Below are 15,901 nucleotides of genomic sequence, written 5' to 3'. Positions count from 1 at the left end.
ACATCAATCAAGTTGTAAGTTTGTCTCAACTTTTAAAAAAACTTGTGAGCCACCAAACTATAGAATTTCCAAATGAGTCACTTTAAAGGCAATGACAATACGAAACTAGGCTCCTTGAAGTGTATCATGCATACTAACAAAACAGATTCTTTTTTTTTATAAATTGACTTTTTTTACTTGTTTTTTGTTTATTAGGGAGATTCAGGTAACAAAGGAGATAAAGGCATGCAAGGAGAGAAAGGTCCACCAGGAGAACCTGGAAAACCAGGACACAAAGGTCACACTGGACTCATGGGCCCAGCTGGCCCACAAGGGGAGAGAGGAGTATCTGGCTCACCTGGGTCACCAGGTGCTCCAGGACAGACTGGGCCAAGGGTAACTACAATTTAATGCTTAAATTGTAGGGAATCTATTGTCTTTTTTTAAATTTTACAAATATACACTCTATGTGATGTAAATCAATGTATCTCTATTATACCGTACATAACACATACATTATGCTTGTTACAAGGAAACTGTAGGGGCCTGGATCAGTTGCTTTAGGTTTATACAGTAAGTTTTTAAAGCTGATCTCCAGGTTTCAGTTTACATTAAATAGTCCTTTTCGACCAAGCTGATACAAACTAACTATTTACCTGGAGAAAAAAATGGTAGTGGGTGGAATGTCCTAATAGATACGGCACCTCATCCCTAAACAGATAAGTAAAATAGCTCCAATAGCTCTCTAATAGCTGCAGTGACTGGGAGCACTATATAAACCATATGTAGCTCCTCTACATGAGGTATACAGTACTGTGTTCCAACAGCAGGATGAGACCTTCCTGTCCCACTCCCGAAAGAAAATCAAATTAAACTGAGTGCTGCCCGGCCTTTCAGAGGAAGCTTTGTATTCTATGAATGAATACGAAGCTTCCTTTGATTGACTGAGCTGGAGGGGCAGGCTCCAAACAAAATATTTAAATTTATATGAAACATGGAGATCAGCTTTAAAATGTTTCATCTGGTTTTGTTTACCTATTGAAATTTTTTGTCAGGTCTTGGCGTACCCTAGATAAAACCAATTCATGGGGGGGAGAATTCAAAAAATGCCCTTCTGAAGGTGGTCATTGTAAAGAATGCCCTTCTGAAAGTGTGACCACCCTTACAGATAGATGAAAAGGTCATATCTGCTGTCACACTGGATGGCCTTACCAATTGACATTGGCCCCAGAACTATGCAGATACCAACAAATGGGAAGTCAATCAGCCATTGCTTAAGGAACCCTGGTTGAGAATAGTTGCTGTAGAAAGTTTCCTCACCAAAACTGAGCTGTCAAATGCAGATTGGATGGTTAAATGCAGTAGAAAGAATGTTGCAATATACTGACCTCATGTAAAAGTGGAAAAAGAGGGGAGTCAAAATAAGGAATTTGTGTGCCACGGGGTGGATACACACTACAATTTTGATTTGAAAAAAATCTTAGAAATCTCTATTACATTGTTAAAACATGATAAAAATCCACACAGTAGTCAGACAGTCACATCTTGATAATTTGGTGCATGAATCAAGTTCTCAAAATGGTGTAATGGACTGACGCATTTCACAGTAACACTTGCTTCTTCTTCGGGATCCATGTCTTTTGGATGTAACCAATATATCTCTAAGAATATAACAAAAATATATCAACAACCAGCATGGAAAAAAAATATTTTGCATATGTCTGTAGAATGAATGACCCTTGTACAGTGGTTGTCAGAAGACCACCTTTATAGATAGATAAAAAGATAATTGGTTTTATGCTGGGTGGCTCTACCAAATGACGGTGGCCCACAACTATGCAGGCACCATCAATTGGGAGGTCAAGCAGCCACCTCTCAAGGAACCTGTGGAGGAACCCTAGGGTTCAGGGAACCCTGGTTGAGAATAGCTGCTCTGGAAAGTTTCCTCACTTATCTTCAGCTGACAAATGCAGCTTGGAAGGAGATTAACTCCAGTGGAAAGAATGTCCCTCTTATGCCCCATACACACGGGAGAAATGTTTGGTGGCATCTGCCGGTTCAATAGAAACCGGCCAACATTCGACCCATGTGTACTGCAGCCAGCCCGACAGGGGCAAGACTGAAAGGGTTCTGCCAACCAGCTCCTGACCAGAGTGTCCTGGTGGGAGACGGCTGCCCCCCTGTCAGAACACAATAGAACAGCAGGGGAGATCGCTGTACCAACATTGGATTGTTAGTACAGCTCCGACCTGCGGTGTCTGAATTTTTTTTTTCGTTTAGCCTGCTGGAACTAGTACTGTGTACAAGGCTTTACAATGGTGTTCAGAAAATGACCCTTGCAAGTAGATAAAAAGATCATTGGTGCGATGCTGGATAGCTCCACCAAAGGGCATTGGGCTTGAAACTATGCAGGCACCATCAAATGGGAATTCAATCAGCCACCACCCACAGAAACCTCTGGAGGAGCCCTAGGGTCTAAGGAACGTTTTCTCGCTTATCTTTAGCAGTCAAATGTAAGTTGGAAGTAGGTCAACTGCAGGTCAAACGCACCTATCAATGAATTCTAAAGAATATAAAGTGTCTCAAACTGAAGCCAGCAACACAAAGCCCAAAGCCTGTCAACACAAGCTCTAAACCCTTCTATACAGTGACATTTTTTATCATATTAAACCAGGATGTCACAGGGGCAAGACTGCATACTTAAAGTATAAGGCAACTAAGTGGGTTGTCTGATTTTAACCTAATGGCAATGTTTCCAAGAGAGCAATTAGCCGCTCACAAACTTTGTGGCCTGGAATGACTTCCTAGTTCTCCACAATTCCATAGAAGAACGTTGAAAGTTGCTTTGGACTTTTTTTGCCGTTCGCAGCTTCTTCGCCATGACATTTGAATCAGCTCGCAGCCCGAAATGTCACACATTAAAATCACAGGGATAAAAGTTTAACTTCCGATTTAATCTCTTTTTTATGGCAATTTTACAACTAGAGAGATGAAAGCCTGAGCGACATAAATAATACTTGTCCTATTTGTAATTTTATTTTTAAAGGATTCTCCACATTCTGCAAAGTTCAACATTGCCTTCATAAAACAGAAAGCGTTTTAGGTTATCACTTCCATCACCAATCCAAAAAATGCAATTTGAATGCCTTCTTTCGATAGAATTATCAAATCTTTTTCTCTTTAATAAGCCGCACTAACTTCCTTCTTCTCTATCTACTTATGGGTCAAGGATGGATGTTTACTGAGGCTGCAACTCTTCCAGCACCAGAAAGCTTCATCCACCCAGCAAGTGACTGTATTAAGTCAACATGTTATCAGTAGGGATGGGCTTTATGTTCTGGTCGAACATGAGTTTGACTCGAACATTGGCTGTTTGCCCATTTGGGGTGTTCGCGGCAAATTCGGAACACTCTTTAAAAGTCTATGGGAGAAATCAAAAGTGCTAATTTCAAAGGTTAATATGCAAGTTATCATAAAAAGGGTTTGGGGACCCGGGTCCTGCCCCAGGGGACATGTATCAATGCAAAAAAAAGTTTTAAAAACGGACGTTTTTTGGGAGCAGTGATTTTAATGATGCTTAAAGTAAAACAATAAAAGTGTAATATTCCTTTAAATTTCGTACCTGGGGGATGTCTATAGTATGACTGTAAAGTGGCGCATGTTTCCCGTGTTTAGAACAGTCTGACAGCAAAATTACATTTATAAAGGAAAAAAAGTCATTTAAAACTACTCGCGGCTATAATGAATTGTCGGTCCGGCAAAACACATAAAAGTTCATTGATAAAAAGGCATGGGATCCCCCCACAGGGGAACCCTGAACCAAAATTTAAAAAAAAATATGCATGGGGTTCTCCCTAAATTAAATACCAGGCCCTTCAGGTCTATAAAAAATGACGTGGGGGTCCCCCTCAAAATCCATACCAGACCTGAAGGGTCTGGTATGGATTTTAAGGGGAACCCCGCGCCAAAATTAAAAAAAAAAAATGGTGTGGGGTCCCTCCAAAAATCCATACCAGACCCTTATCCGAGCACGCAACCTGGCAGGCCGCAGGAAAAGAGGGGGGGATGAGAGAGCAGCCCCCCTCCTGAACCGTACCAGGCCACATGCCCTCAACATTGGGAGGATGCTTTGGGGTAGCCCCCCAAAGCACCTTGTCCCCATGTTGATGGGGAGAAGGGCCTCATCCCCACAACCCTTGCCTGGGCTTTGTGTGGGTCTGCAGGCAGGGGGCTTATCGGAATCTGGAAACCCCCTTTAACAAGGCGACCCCCAGATCCCGGCTCCCCCTGTTTGAAATGGTAACATTGTACCCATACCATTTCACAAAAAACGTGTGAAAATGGTAAAAAAAAACAACACACACCGTGGGAGAAGTCCTTTATTAAAACATAAAAAATGAAAACTGTCCCACGTAGTCCATTCACCTCTGCCGACGGACCGAAAAAAAAAATAAAGAAGATCTGCCTCCATGGGAGGCACACGCTATATCACGCGTTCTCGCAGGTGACAGCTCTTTTAAAACTGTGTGCGGGACCACACGGTGTCGTCGCCGGGTGACCCCGCCCCCTCTGACACACGGGGACATCCCTATGGCTTCCCCTGTAGCGTCAGAGGGGGGCGGGGGCCACCCGGTCTGCCCCCCTCTGACGCACGGGGACATCCCTATGGCTTTCTCGTAGTGTCAGAGGAGGGTGGACCGGGTGTTGGTCTATCACATAAAATCCCAATAAAATACCAATAAAATAAATTTAGGTTTTTGATTGTAACATGACAAAATGTGGAAAATTTCAAGGGTATGAATATGAATATTTTTTCAAAGCATTGTAGGTCTGGCACGCATATGTAAATGGTGATTGCACCACAGGTGGGGTGGGGCTTTAAAACGTCAGAGTGAGAGCAATAATTCTATGACCATAATTCATGATTAACTCTAAACTAATAACCTGTAAATGGTTTTAAAGCATTACCTGTGGGAAATTTTAGGTACTGTAGTTTGTGACTATTTCATAGATGTGTTTTAAATCTTGACATGTTTTGTGTCTATCTATTCAACACAACATCGTCTTTTATATTTCACCAAATATAAATAAACAATTTACCAAGTCGCCAAAGGTATGCAAACAAATTAGCCACACTTTTTCCAGGTCATGCACATCATGACTGCATTGTGGCATGAACTGGGCACAAATGTTTTTTTTTTTATATACTCTTGCAATGATCTATGTTGATCAGGTGCAGAAAAACACAGGTCCTAAATATAATGTAAATGAGCCCTTACATTTTTTTGGGGGGGGGTGGCGCAGATCTACAAAAAACATTAACGTCTATGAGGTGCATGGTGGACATATGAGATGCACTCATGGGGGCCTTATGGGACCTTATTAATTAAATACGTATACATTTATTGAATGGGTCATGTATGTATTTTTTTTTTTAATGGGTCACTTATGCATGTGTAACAATGCCCTTTTTGTAGGGGGATCCTCCTTCAACGGAAACACTAAGAAGACTTATTCAGGAGGAGCTGGGAAAACAACTTGATGGTAAGTTGGATACAATATTATTCACTTTGCTTGACACATTTGCTATGAGTTGTACTTTCTTCACCACACCTCCCACACATGTGCTGTTAAGTCTCGTAAGAAATAATGAGACTTGATACTTCTTTCTTTTTTTTTTTTTTGCATAAACATTTTATTAAGAAGTATGACAAAGAGTACAAAAAGAAAAAGTTCCAAGTGCATTACATCATCTGGGTGGAGGAGAACAATTACAGAACAATATGCGTTAAAGACAAACAGTTATAGCTATTCGGCACTTCATTGAAGTAAGGAGACCTCCTAATAAAAGGCCTAGCCGATAAACGATAGTCCTTACAAACAACCTACAAAGCTAGCGACGAGAATCAGTATATCTGTGGATACCTTAATCTGAAGAGGCAGAAACTGCAATGCCCCGTACACACGATCGGATCTTCCAACAACAAATGTTGGATGTGAGCTTGTTGGTGGAAAGTCCGACCATGTGTACGCTCCATCGAACATTTGTTGTTCTACTTTCCGCCAACAAATGTTGGCTAGCAGGTTCTCAAATTTTCGGCCAAAAAATTTTGTTGTTGGGCTTTCCGATTGTGTGTACATAAGTCCACGCATGCTCAGAATCAATGCTTACCAAACACAACATTAGCAGAAGGAGCCCAAAGGGTGGCGCATGACTATTGAACTTCCTTTTTATCGGCTCGCCGTACGTCTTGTATGTCACTATGTTCGTAATTGTTGGCCAACATTTGTGTGACCGTGAGTATGCAAGACAAGTTTGAGCAGACTGGTTGGTGAGTTGAGCTATCGAATGTTCTGTTTTTGTCTTTAATGTGATAGCCCTTCCATGTGCTCCTTGCTGTGAAGGCCAGTTGTAGGTGGTGGCAGGGGCCATTTGTTTGTTACAAGTTTGAGCCAACAACCTTCGAACAAAAATCCACGGTTTTGTTGTCGGAAAGTCAGATCGTGTGTACAGGGCATAAAAGTAATTATACTCAGTTCGAACGACAGGCTCAGCGAGGTGTGAGGATAGGAGCCAGCCAATCAGGCCCACTCACAGCCTCCCTGCCCTATATCACTAAAGTAGTAAGAAAGAAAAGAAAGGGAAGGAGAGAAATCGGACAGGGGAGAGGAACTAGAAGGAGAAAAAGAAAAAAAAGAAGTGGGGGGAGGACGAAGGGGTAAGACTCTCTCAGAAGAAAGGAGAGGGGGTGGGAAAACCACTAGCTACCCTCTCCATCTGATTCCAGTGCATATGTGCATTACATTAGGCCCAAGACGGCCTCCGATTTCAACATCTGGCATCTGGCTACTAATATGAACACCAGCACTGACTGTTGCTTATAATGTTATCTCCCTGCAGCTTAGTCTGCTTAGGAGTACTTTTAAGTCTATGTAACTTTCTGCCATTTCACCCAGCCCTGATGAAGGGATTGTGTGGGTCCGAAACATGCTGGCTGTCTTTTGACCTGCTTGTTGTAACCAGTAGGACAATAAAGACTTTTATTTTTTATTTGGCACTCTCTTTGACCTATTACATTTGGATCTCTCCAAGAATGTTCTCGGCGGGATCCCGTCTTTGTGTTAAGCTGCCGAATACAGGCCAATTGGGCTCAATGTATGACTTTGTCCACCTGTGAAAATGAAGTCCCCTCTACCATTAGCTCTTGCTCTTATATGAAATAACGAGACCATCTTCGTAGAATGAAAGCACTCTTGTAAAAGTCCAATTGTTCTCTATGGGAGCCAACAGAATGTGCACACAGCAGCACATTCCTGGTTCTCAGTCCTTGCCTGCTGATTCATTGCTCTTCACATTGTACACTGCAGACAGGATCTTTGTAAACAAATCAAGGCTTACAGTGGAAAGGATCTCCAGTGATAGCTTTCAAGACACAGGGGATACAGTAATCTTACCAAATCACAGCATATGCAGCATCTCATTAGGTTTTCAGTTCTGAAACACACCTTGCGAAATCTGGGAAACCTTTCCAATCAGTAAATTGGTTGCTCTATTTTACTTCCATATTAAGGAAATCAAAATGTAGGCAAACTAGATGAAATATATTTATTTATTGTTCTCTTTTTTTCTTTTATTTTTAGCAAAATTAGCCTACCTCATGGCTCAGATGCAGCCAGCACCTATCAAATCAGCTCAGGGCAGGCCAGGACCTCCAGGACCTCCTGGGAAGGATGGAAACGATGGCAGGTCAGGGCCACAGGGAGAACCAGGAATGCCAGGACTTATGGGACCTGAAGGGCCTGCAGGACCAGTGGGTCCAAAAGGTTTGTAGATACCAATGAGTTTATTTTATGCTGTTTTCTTAGGAAAATATGGAAGAAGTAATTGATGCATCAAAAGAAAAACATTTCAGTGTAAGCTACTTCAGCCTAAGTTCAGTGGCTGCTCTTATGTTTGTGTATGTGATCATAGTTGTGCACCCCGAAGCCGCTGTGAATGGTGGGTGTGGCCAAATTGTGTTTACAATGGGAGGGGCTTAAAGGGGAGAGATTAAATAAAACAAAAGCCTTCCTGTACCCATAAAATATGCTTTTGGTCTTCCCTTCCCCCCAGTAGGGTGCATTCACACTAATGCCGTATGGTTTACATGCTTGCAGTGCAGTGTACCTGCAGTTTTCGTGTGGGATAGTTGCACTTCGCCATAAACTTCTATTATATTGAACGGTTTTGGTGCACTTTCTGAAAGCAAAAACTGAAAGAGTGGTTTTGGTGTGCTTTCAGAAAGCGCATCAAGACCATTGGATATAATAAAAGTCTATGGCAAAGTGCAGCTAACCCACACGAAAACCGCAGGAACATTGAGTTGCACTCATGGTGTAGGAAAACTGCACCAAATTAATCTGAAAGCCAAGGTGACCATTTTTTATTATTTCTAAACTCTGAACTACTGACCCCTGAACTCCGCCTCACTTATTACTGACCCCTGAACTCCACCTCACTTATTACTGACCCCTGAACTCTACCTCACCTCCTACTTGGCCCCTAAACTCCGCCTCACTTATTACTGACCCCTAAACGCCACCTCGCTTATTACTGACCTCTGAACTCATCCTCACTTATTACTGACCCTGAACTCCACTTCACTTGCTACTGACCCCTGAACTCCACCTGACCTACTACTTGACCTCTGAACTCTGCCTCACTTACTCCACCTCACTTACTACTGACCCCTGAACTCTACCTCACCTCCTACTTGGCCCCTGAACTCCGCCTCACTTACTACTAACCCCTGAACTCCACCTCACTTACTACTGACCCCTAAACTCCACCTCACTTACTACTGCCCCTGAACTCCACCTCACTTACTACTGACCCCTGAACTCTACCTCACTTACTACTGACCCCTGAACTCTACCTCACTTACTACTGACCCCAGAACTCTACCTCACTTACTACTGACCCCTGAATTCCACCTCACTTACTACTGACCCCTAAACTCCACCTCACCTCCTACTGACCTCTGAACTCTGCCTCACTACTGACTCATGAACTCCGCCTCACTTACTACTGACCTCTGAACTCTACCTCACTTACTACTGACCCCTGAACTCTACCTCACTTACTACTGACCCCTGAACTCCACCTCACTTACTACTGACCCCTGAACTCTACCTCACTTACTATTGACCCCTGAACTCCACCTCACCTACTACTGACCCCTGAACTCCACCTCACCTACTACTGACCTCTGAACTCAGCCTCACTACTGACCCCTGAACTCCGTCTCGCTTAATACTGACCCCTGAACTCTACCTCATTTGCTACTGACCCCTAAACTCTGCTTCACATACTACTGACCCCTGAACTCTGGTTCACTTACTACTGACCCCTGAACTCTGGATCACTTACTACTGACCCCTGAGTCACTTCTAAGCTCTGTGTCACTTAATACAGAGCTCAGAGGTCGGTAGTGATGCAGAGTACAGAGTGCAATAGTAAGTGACCCTCCTTCTCTCACCTCTGCACTGCTTACTCGTGTTCTCCTTCTCCCTGGACTTTTTACTCAGGATACTACAACTCCAGCTCCCCCCTTCTCCTATTCACTGTTCCTGTAGGCGAAGCTAAATTACAGCTACTCATAGCCCCGCCTACTGGACTTGGGAATAGGAGGGGGGGGGGGGGCTGGAGTTGCAGTATCCTGAGTACTGTGAAAAGTCCAGGGAGAAGAACATAAGTAATTTCATTTTTCTGTGTCTTTCCTTCAGCTGTGCTTGTCGCAGGCATCTACGGGGGACATGTCCATGAGGGGACAGGTACTAAAGGATGGCTCATAGAGTAGGGGCTATGATTGACTGTGATTGGATTAAAGACCCGCCCCCACTGCACCCACCCTCTCCCTGGTATGAAGCCAATCACAATCGATCATGGCACCACCTCCCTACTCCCTGTGCTGCTCTTTAGTACCTGCCCCCTCACTGACATAAGCAACCAACGTTTCCTCTGTAGCTGTCTGAGAAGCACAGCTGCATGGGAGACACAAAACAGTGTTTCTCTGGAGACCAGAGTTGCAGAGGACAGAGGCCCAGACATTTCATGTGGACCTTATATTGTACTGCATGGATCGGCTTCAACCTTGTTCTACCAGACACCTTAGATTCCTATAAAACAGTGGTCTCCAAACTGTAGCCCAGGGTCCAGATATGCAGCCCTTTGCTTGTTTTTATCCAACCCTTTGGGCATTATTCCCTCCACTGTCAGCAACGGTGGGGTATAGTTCCTGCCACTGACACAGACAATGGGTCACTATTCCTTCCACTGACACAAATGATGGGACACTATTCCTTCCACTGACACCAATGATGGGACACTATTCCTCCCAGTGACTCCAATGATGGGACACTATTCCGTCCACTGTCACCAATGATGGGACACTATTCCTCCCAGTGACTCCAATGATGGGACACTATTCCTTCCACTGACACCAATGCTGGAACACTATTCCTTCCACTGACTCCAATGATGGGACACTATTCCTCCCACTGACTCCAATGATGGGACACTATTCCTCCCACTGACTCCAATGAAGGGACACTATTCCTCCCACTGACTTGAATGACTATTCCTCCCACTGACTCCAATAAAGGGACACTATTCCTCCCACTGACTCCAATGGTGGGACACTATTCCTCCCACTGACTTGAATGACTATTCCCCCCACTGACTCCAATGATGGGACACTATTCCTCCCACTGACTCCAATGATGGGACACTATTCCTCCCACTGACTCCAATAATGGGACACTATTCCTCCCACTCACACCAATGATGGGGCACTATTCCCCCCACTGACTCCAATGATTGGACACTATTCCTCCCACTGACACCAATGATGGGACACTATTCCTCCCACTGACTCCAATGATGGGACACTATTCCTCCCACTGACTCCAATGATGGGACACTATTCCTCCCACTGACTCCAATGATGGGACACTATTCCTCCCACTGACTCCAATGATGGGACACTATTCCTCCCACTGACTCCAATGATGGGACACTATTCCTCCCACTGATACAATGATGGGACACTATTCCTCCCACTCACACCAATGATGGAACACTATTCCTCCCACTGACACTAATGATGGGGCACTATTTCTCCCCCTAATATAGTAGCAAAGAGAGCACACTGTTTACTTTCACTGACACCATGACATTTTCTGCTCCCGCTGGCCCCAGTTGGGCCCCCCTAAAGTTTGAAGAACAGTAAACTGGCCCTTTGTTTAGAAAGTTTGGAGACCCCTGCTATAAAACAATCTACATGTAACTGCATACCTCACAACTTTTGAGATGGGAATGAGGGACACCTATTAGCAAAAGTATGTAGGCATAAGACACACCCCCTGTCACACTTCCTTAAAGGAGAATTATACAAAAAATGATTAGCTCATCCCACGATTTTTTTTTACCACTACTATTCCATTACACTGGCTTTTGAAATTTACAAATGCAGCAATATAGAAATTGGATGAATGGTTTAGCACTGGGAAGCACTTTTTAAAAGATAAAAAGTGCATTTTATATACAACTATAAAGATCGGACCAAATTTAGGGACAAAGGAGGAGAAAAAAAGGACAGAGGGACATTGTTCTAAATCAGGGACAGTCCCTCAAAATCAGGGACAGTTGGGAGCGATGTGTAACTGTGATATGCTTTGTTAGATTGCTTCCATTTGTTCCATTCGTGTGTTTTGTGCCTCAAAAACCAATAACATCTTTGAAATAACCGGTATATGTTGTGATGTATTTTGCAGGTGAAAGGGGAGCTAAGGGTGAGAGAGGAGAATTTGGAGTTGGACAGAGAGGTGAAATAGGACCTCCAGGAATTCCGGGTATGTCATAATTTTTTTTTCTGTGACACCAGAAACAACAAAAAGAGCCACTCCAAGTGCTAACATGTGATAATCCAGTGGCTTAGATGCTAGAGGGTGCCGCCATCCAGTAGGGCTCACCTGGTCTGCTAAGACAGACCATCAAAAGGATAGGGAGCCGCATACTGGAAATCAGACCAATCACAATGTGTAAAGAATTCGCTTCCACCTGTCTCCTCCCAAGCCATGCCCCTCTTAACGCCTTTCATCCTCCCACGGGCTTAGTTGTAGAGGTCCTTTACAAAATGGCAAAAAATGGACTAAGGGACTTACTATTTCCTACTCTATTCAAAACTTAGAAAAAAAAAAACTTTAAAGGTTTCGAGGGTTAGAATGAGTTTTAAGTTTTGGGTGAGCGTGCAGAGCAACCACCTTTCCTTTGGGGATAGGAGACAGACAGTGCTGGACTTTTGCCAGAGTACAAAATGTTTTGCTGTGTTAGTTAAAATGGTTGTAAAAGCATAAGGTTCTTTATCTTATTCCATTCTCTAGATTAAGGTAAAAAAAAAAAAACCTTCCATGATCAGCTCCCCCCAATGTCCGCCCTAAATACTTCCCTTGTTCTTGAACTCAATCCAGTGCTGTGCCTGAGAGCAGCGACGCTGCTCTCATTCCTCATGGGACTCAGAGGCAGCTGGGGGAGCTGGTGAGGAGGGAGTTGGGTCCGAGCTGTGTGTGTCTACAGATGCACACAGTCTGGCTCAGGATTGAGCTCGCATGTATGCCTCCATAGCAAGCAGCTTGCTATGGGGCATTCAGAAGGGAGGAGGAGCCGAGAGCACCAACAGGGGACCCTAGAAGAGTAGTAAATGGACCGCTCTGTTCAATACCATTAAAGGAGCGGGTAAGTATAAAATTAATGTTTATTACTTTAGGAAAAAAAATGAAGCTTTATAATCACTTTACGTTGTAACACGTTCCGGTGAAACCTATTCTTATCTCTGGAAAAATGCCTTAAATCCTGCATATCATTCACTGCTTTATTTAAAAAAAAAAAAAAAAAAAAAAAACCTTGGCTATAGAATGCTTCAGATGTTTGGGGGTACATTGGGTTTTAGGAAGAGTGGACAGACAGGGCATACAGGTCAATGTTTTTATCCCTTTTAGGGCACAGATAACCCTGCACCAAAAACGAGCATTGCTGGGTTCTTGCTCCGAAGCCTAACTTACCAGTAGGCTTATTATGAGAGGTGACGTTACATGTCCAAAGCTAAATACACTTACTGTAGCTCTGCTGCTGTGAAACCAACAAACGACGAGCTACAATTGCATACCACTTGAGTTGGTTTTCACACTACTTCCTGTTTGAAGAAGGGGGTCACAGACAGCAATGGACTTTTTCCAGATTATAAAACTTATTGTTCTGTTAATGAAATCAGAATAGGTTCCCTTGAAATGTTTTCTCATCTCCCGAAACCCTTTAGAATGCTCCAAATCCTGCAAATGATTTTTGAAAAATTATGCTTTCCTTTTAGGTATTCCCGGAGAACCCGGCTATGCCAAAGATGGAATCCCAGGTATCCCAGGTCCTCAAGGTGAACCAGGGATACCAGGACTTTCTGGACCTCCAGGCCCTTCAGGCCCCAGTGGACAGTGTGACCCATCACAATGCGCATACTTTGCTAGCCTGGGATCCAGACCTGGTAGTGTCAAAGGACGGTGAGACCAATGGAGACTCATGAACACTTGAGACTGAAACTTGAATTTTTTGCTGTTAAAAAAAAAAAAAAAAAAAGAGACGCGTCCAAAATGAAGGGTCCTGACAGGCATCACCGAATCCGAGGAAGCTCCGCCTAAGGCGAAGCAATTCAGTTTCAAGGCATACGTTTGTTTTTTTTGTAATGGTTGAAACCAACAGTAACTGCTGGTCGGTCATGGCTTTTTGTGTTTTCACATTATGCGTGTCACATATTTTTTGGTATAAAGAAAAAAAAAAAAGATGAAAGTGCAATCTATTCCTTAGAGACATTTCACAGCAGATGTTCCAACACAACGCCTCAGCGGGATGGATCTAAGAACAGGAGTTCTGAGACCAATGTTTCTCCTCGACTGTCAACAGAAGGTGTCACCGTGCTGCCAGTTGTGCTTTGCCATTATTTGTTCTTGGGTTTACTGAAAGGGCAACTCCAGCCAAAGAGCCACAGCTGTAGCTCTGTAGGAACTGTTTTGACTCACAGATATTTGTAAAGTGATCCAGCCACCCACGTCTTTGCTACACAGCTGCATTAGATAACAAGGGTGACACTGGAAATCAATATGATAGGGTGACAATGCAGGAAAGCATTTGGGGGACAGAGATAGAGCATTGTCAGTGTCACCCTATAGCATTGATGGTGAACCTTGGCACTCCAGATGTTTTGGAACTACATTTCCCATGATGCTCATGCACTCTGCAGTGTAGGTGAGCATCATGGGAAATGTAGTTCCAAAACATCTGGGGTGCCAAGGTTCGCCATCACTGCTCTATAGCCTATGAAGGTTCTCATTTATCTATCTAATTGTAATGCTAGTAGTAGTTAGTCACATTCAACTCAACTTGGAGCAAATTACTTTCCTGCAACTACAGGTTCGCTTGATTCCCCGCTCAACACAGACAGTGTTGATGCAGGAATCCCTCTTGCTGGGCCATTGTCTTGTCCACGGGGGACGAAGGGGGGTCAGCCGTATTGATGGCATCTTTCACGCATATTGCAAACCAGTTGGCCTCTCTGGTCAAAATGTGCACCTCACTGTCCTTTAAAGAATGTCTCTTTTCCCTAAGGGCTCCTTCACATGGACGTGTCCGTGTACAGAGCCTGCTTTGCTCAGCGGGGGATCGCTCCATGGATCCCCGCTGAGCAGGCAGATGACAGGTCCGTCGCTGCACACTGTGCAGCGATGGACCTGTCAGAGCGCCGCTCTCCCCTGTGGGGGATCGGATGACGACAGACCATACAGTCCGTCCTCACACGATCCGATCTGCAGACGGATGGAAAAGTAGGTTTTTCCTCCGTCACACATTTTTGGGATCGGAGCGGGTCGGATGTCAGCGGACATGTCACCGCTGACATCCGGCGCTCCATAGACCTCCATGGAGTGTCCGTTCAGGTCCGCCTAAAAAACATATTGGCCGTGTGAAGGAGGCCTAAAGTAGATGTAAACCCGATTTGTGAAATTTGAGCTGGGCACATATATCTGCAATGTTTTTTTTTTTATCTCTCTTCAAAGCACTATGTCCCGTAGCTTTCTCCTGCTCCGTTCTGTTGTTATCAGCTGATAACTTCAGACTTGTTCTCCATTTCATATATTAAAAGCAGCCAGAGTTTTGTGTTGGGGAGAATGTTATAAATAGATTAGCACAGAGCTGAACGATTCAACGGACAGCTCTGAAAGTCTCTACCTATGAGGAGAGGGGGTGTGTGCCTTTCCTCCAATCAGCTGTCTTGGCTGTATGCCCAGGCTTCACTGCAGTGGTGAACAGGAAGAGAAAATCTCCTAACACGATCTGAACTTTCTACAGTATATATAAAGCTGAAAACAGCAGCTATACAAGTAAAACTTATGTACAGAGATTTGTTTAATCTCTGTGTATCATCTGAGGCTGTTCACTTCACTGGGTATATGTGAGGGTTTACATACACTTTAAGGTGTAGGAGTGAAGGTGTTGGATTATGGTGCCTGTACTACCTATAGGAATATAAATGCTGGGGTATGTTCCTGATACTTATTAAAAGTGAAGACGTGGTTTGGATAAGCTACAATAATCCTTATTGTTACAGAACAAGGTCAGTTAAATGTGACTAACTACTATTACCTATAACGAAAAGGATCCTTCATGGCAGGATCACCACATATTACTTTAACGAATGCTGAAGATTTAAGAGCCTTAAAAAAATGACTTCGCAATTACATTAACTTGTTAAGGTTCTAAAAGTTTTTAGTGATTGTATTTACATTTACTTCATTGGTTCTTTAAGCTGCCTTCAGTTTTATTTTAATAAAAAAGAGTGTA

The 15,901-nt window shown here is 43.6% G+C and overlaps 1 protein-coding gene across 1 annotated transcript in view; it reads left to right on the top strand.

Moving 5' to 3' along the window:
- The window catches only part of COL22A1 (collagen type XXII alpha 1 chain), a 424,543-nt gene extending 410,309 nt beyond the window's left edge, over window positions 1-14,234 (top strand). Inside the window, exons 60-64 of the mRNA XM_073632290.1 lie at window positions 196-375; window positions 5,457-5,523; window positions 7,621-7,803; window positions 11,794-11,871; window positions 13,386-14,234. Of these exons, the coding sequence (XP_073488391.1) occupies window positions 196-375; window positions 5,457-5,523; window positions 7,621-7,803; window positions 11,794-11,871; window positions 13,386-13,573 (696 nt within the window). The 3' untranslated portion in view covers window positions 13,574-14,234. The remainder of the gene's footprint in view (window positions 1-195; window positions 376-5,456; window positions 5,524-7,620; window positions 7,804-11,793; window positions 11,872-13,385) is intronic.
- Window positions 14,235-15,901: the final 1,667 nt, after the last annotated feature.

The sequence above is a fragment of the Aquarana catesbeiana genome, linkage group LG05 (assembly GCF_042186555.1).
Source record: "Aquarana catesbeiana isolate 2022-GZ linkage group LG05, ASM4218655v1, whole genome shotgun sequence".
Classification (NCBI taxonomy): Eukaryota; Metazoa; Chordata; class Amphibia; order Anura; family Ranidae; genus Aquarana; species Aquarana catesbeiana.
The sequence above is the reverse complement of the archived record's forward strand: the minus strand, read 5'-3'. Positions and strand labels throughout refer to the sequence as shown.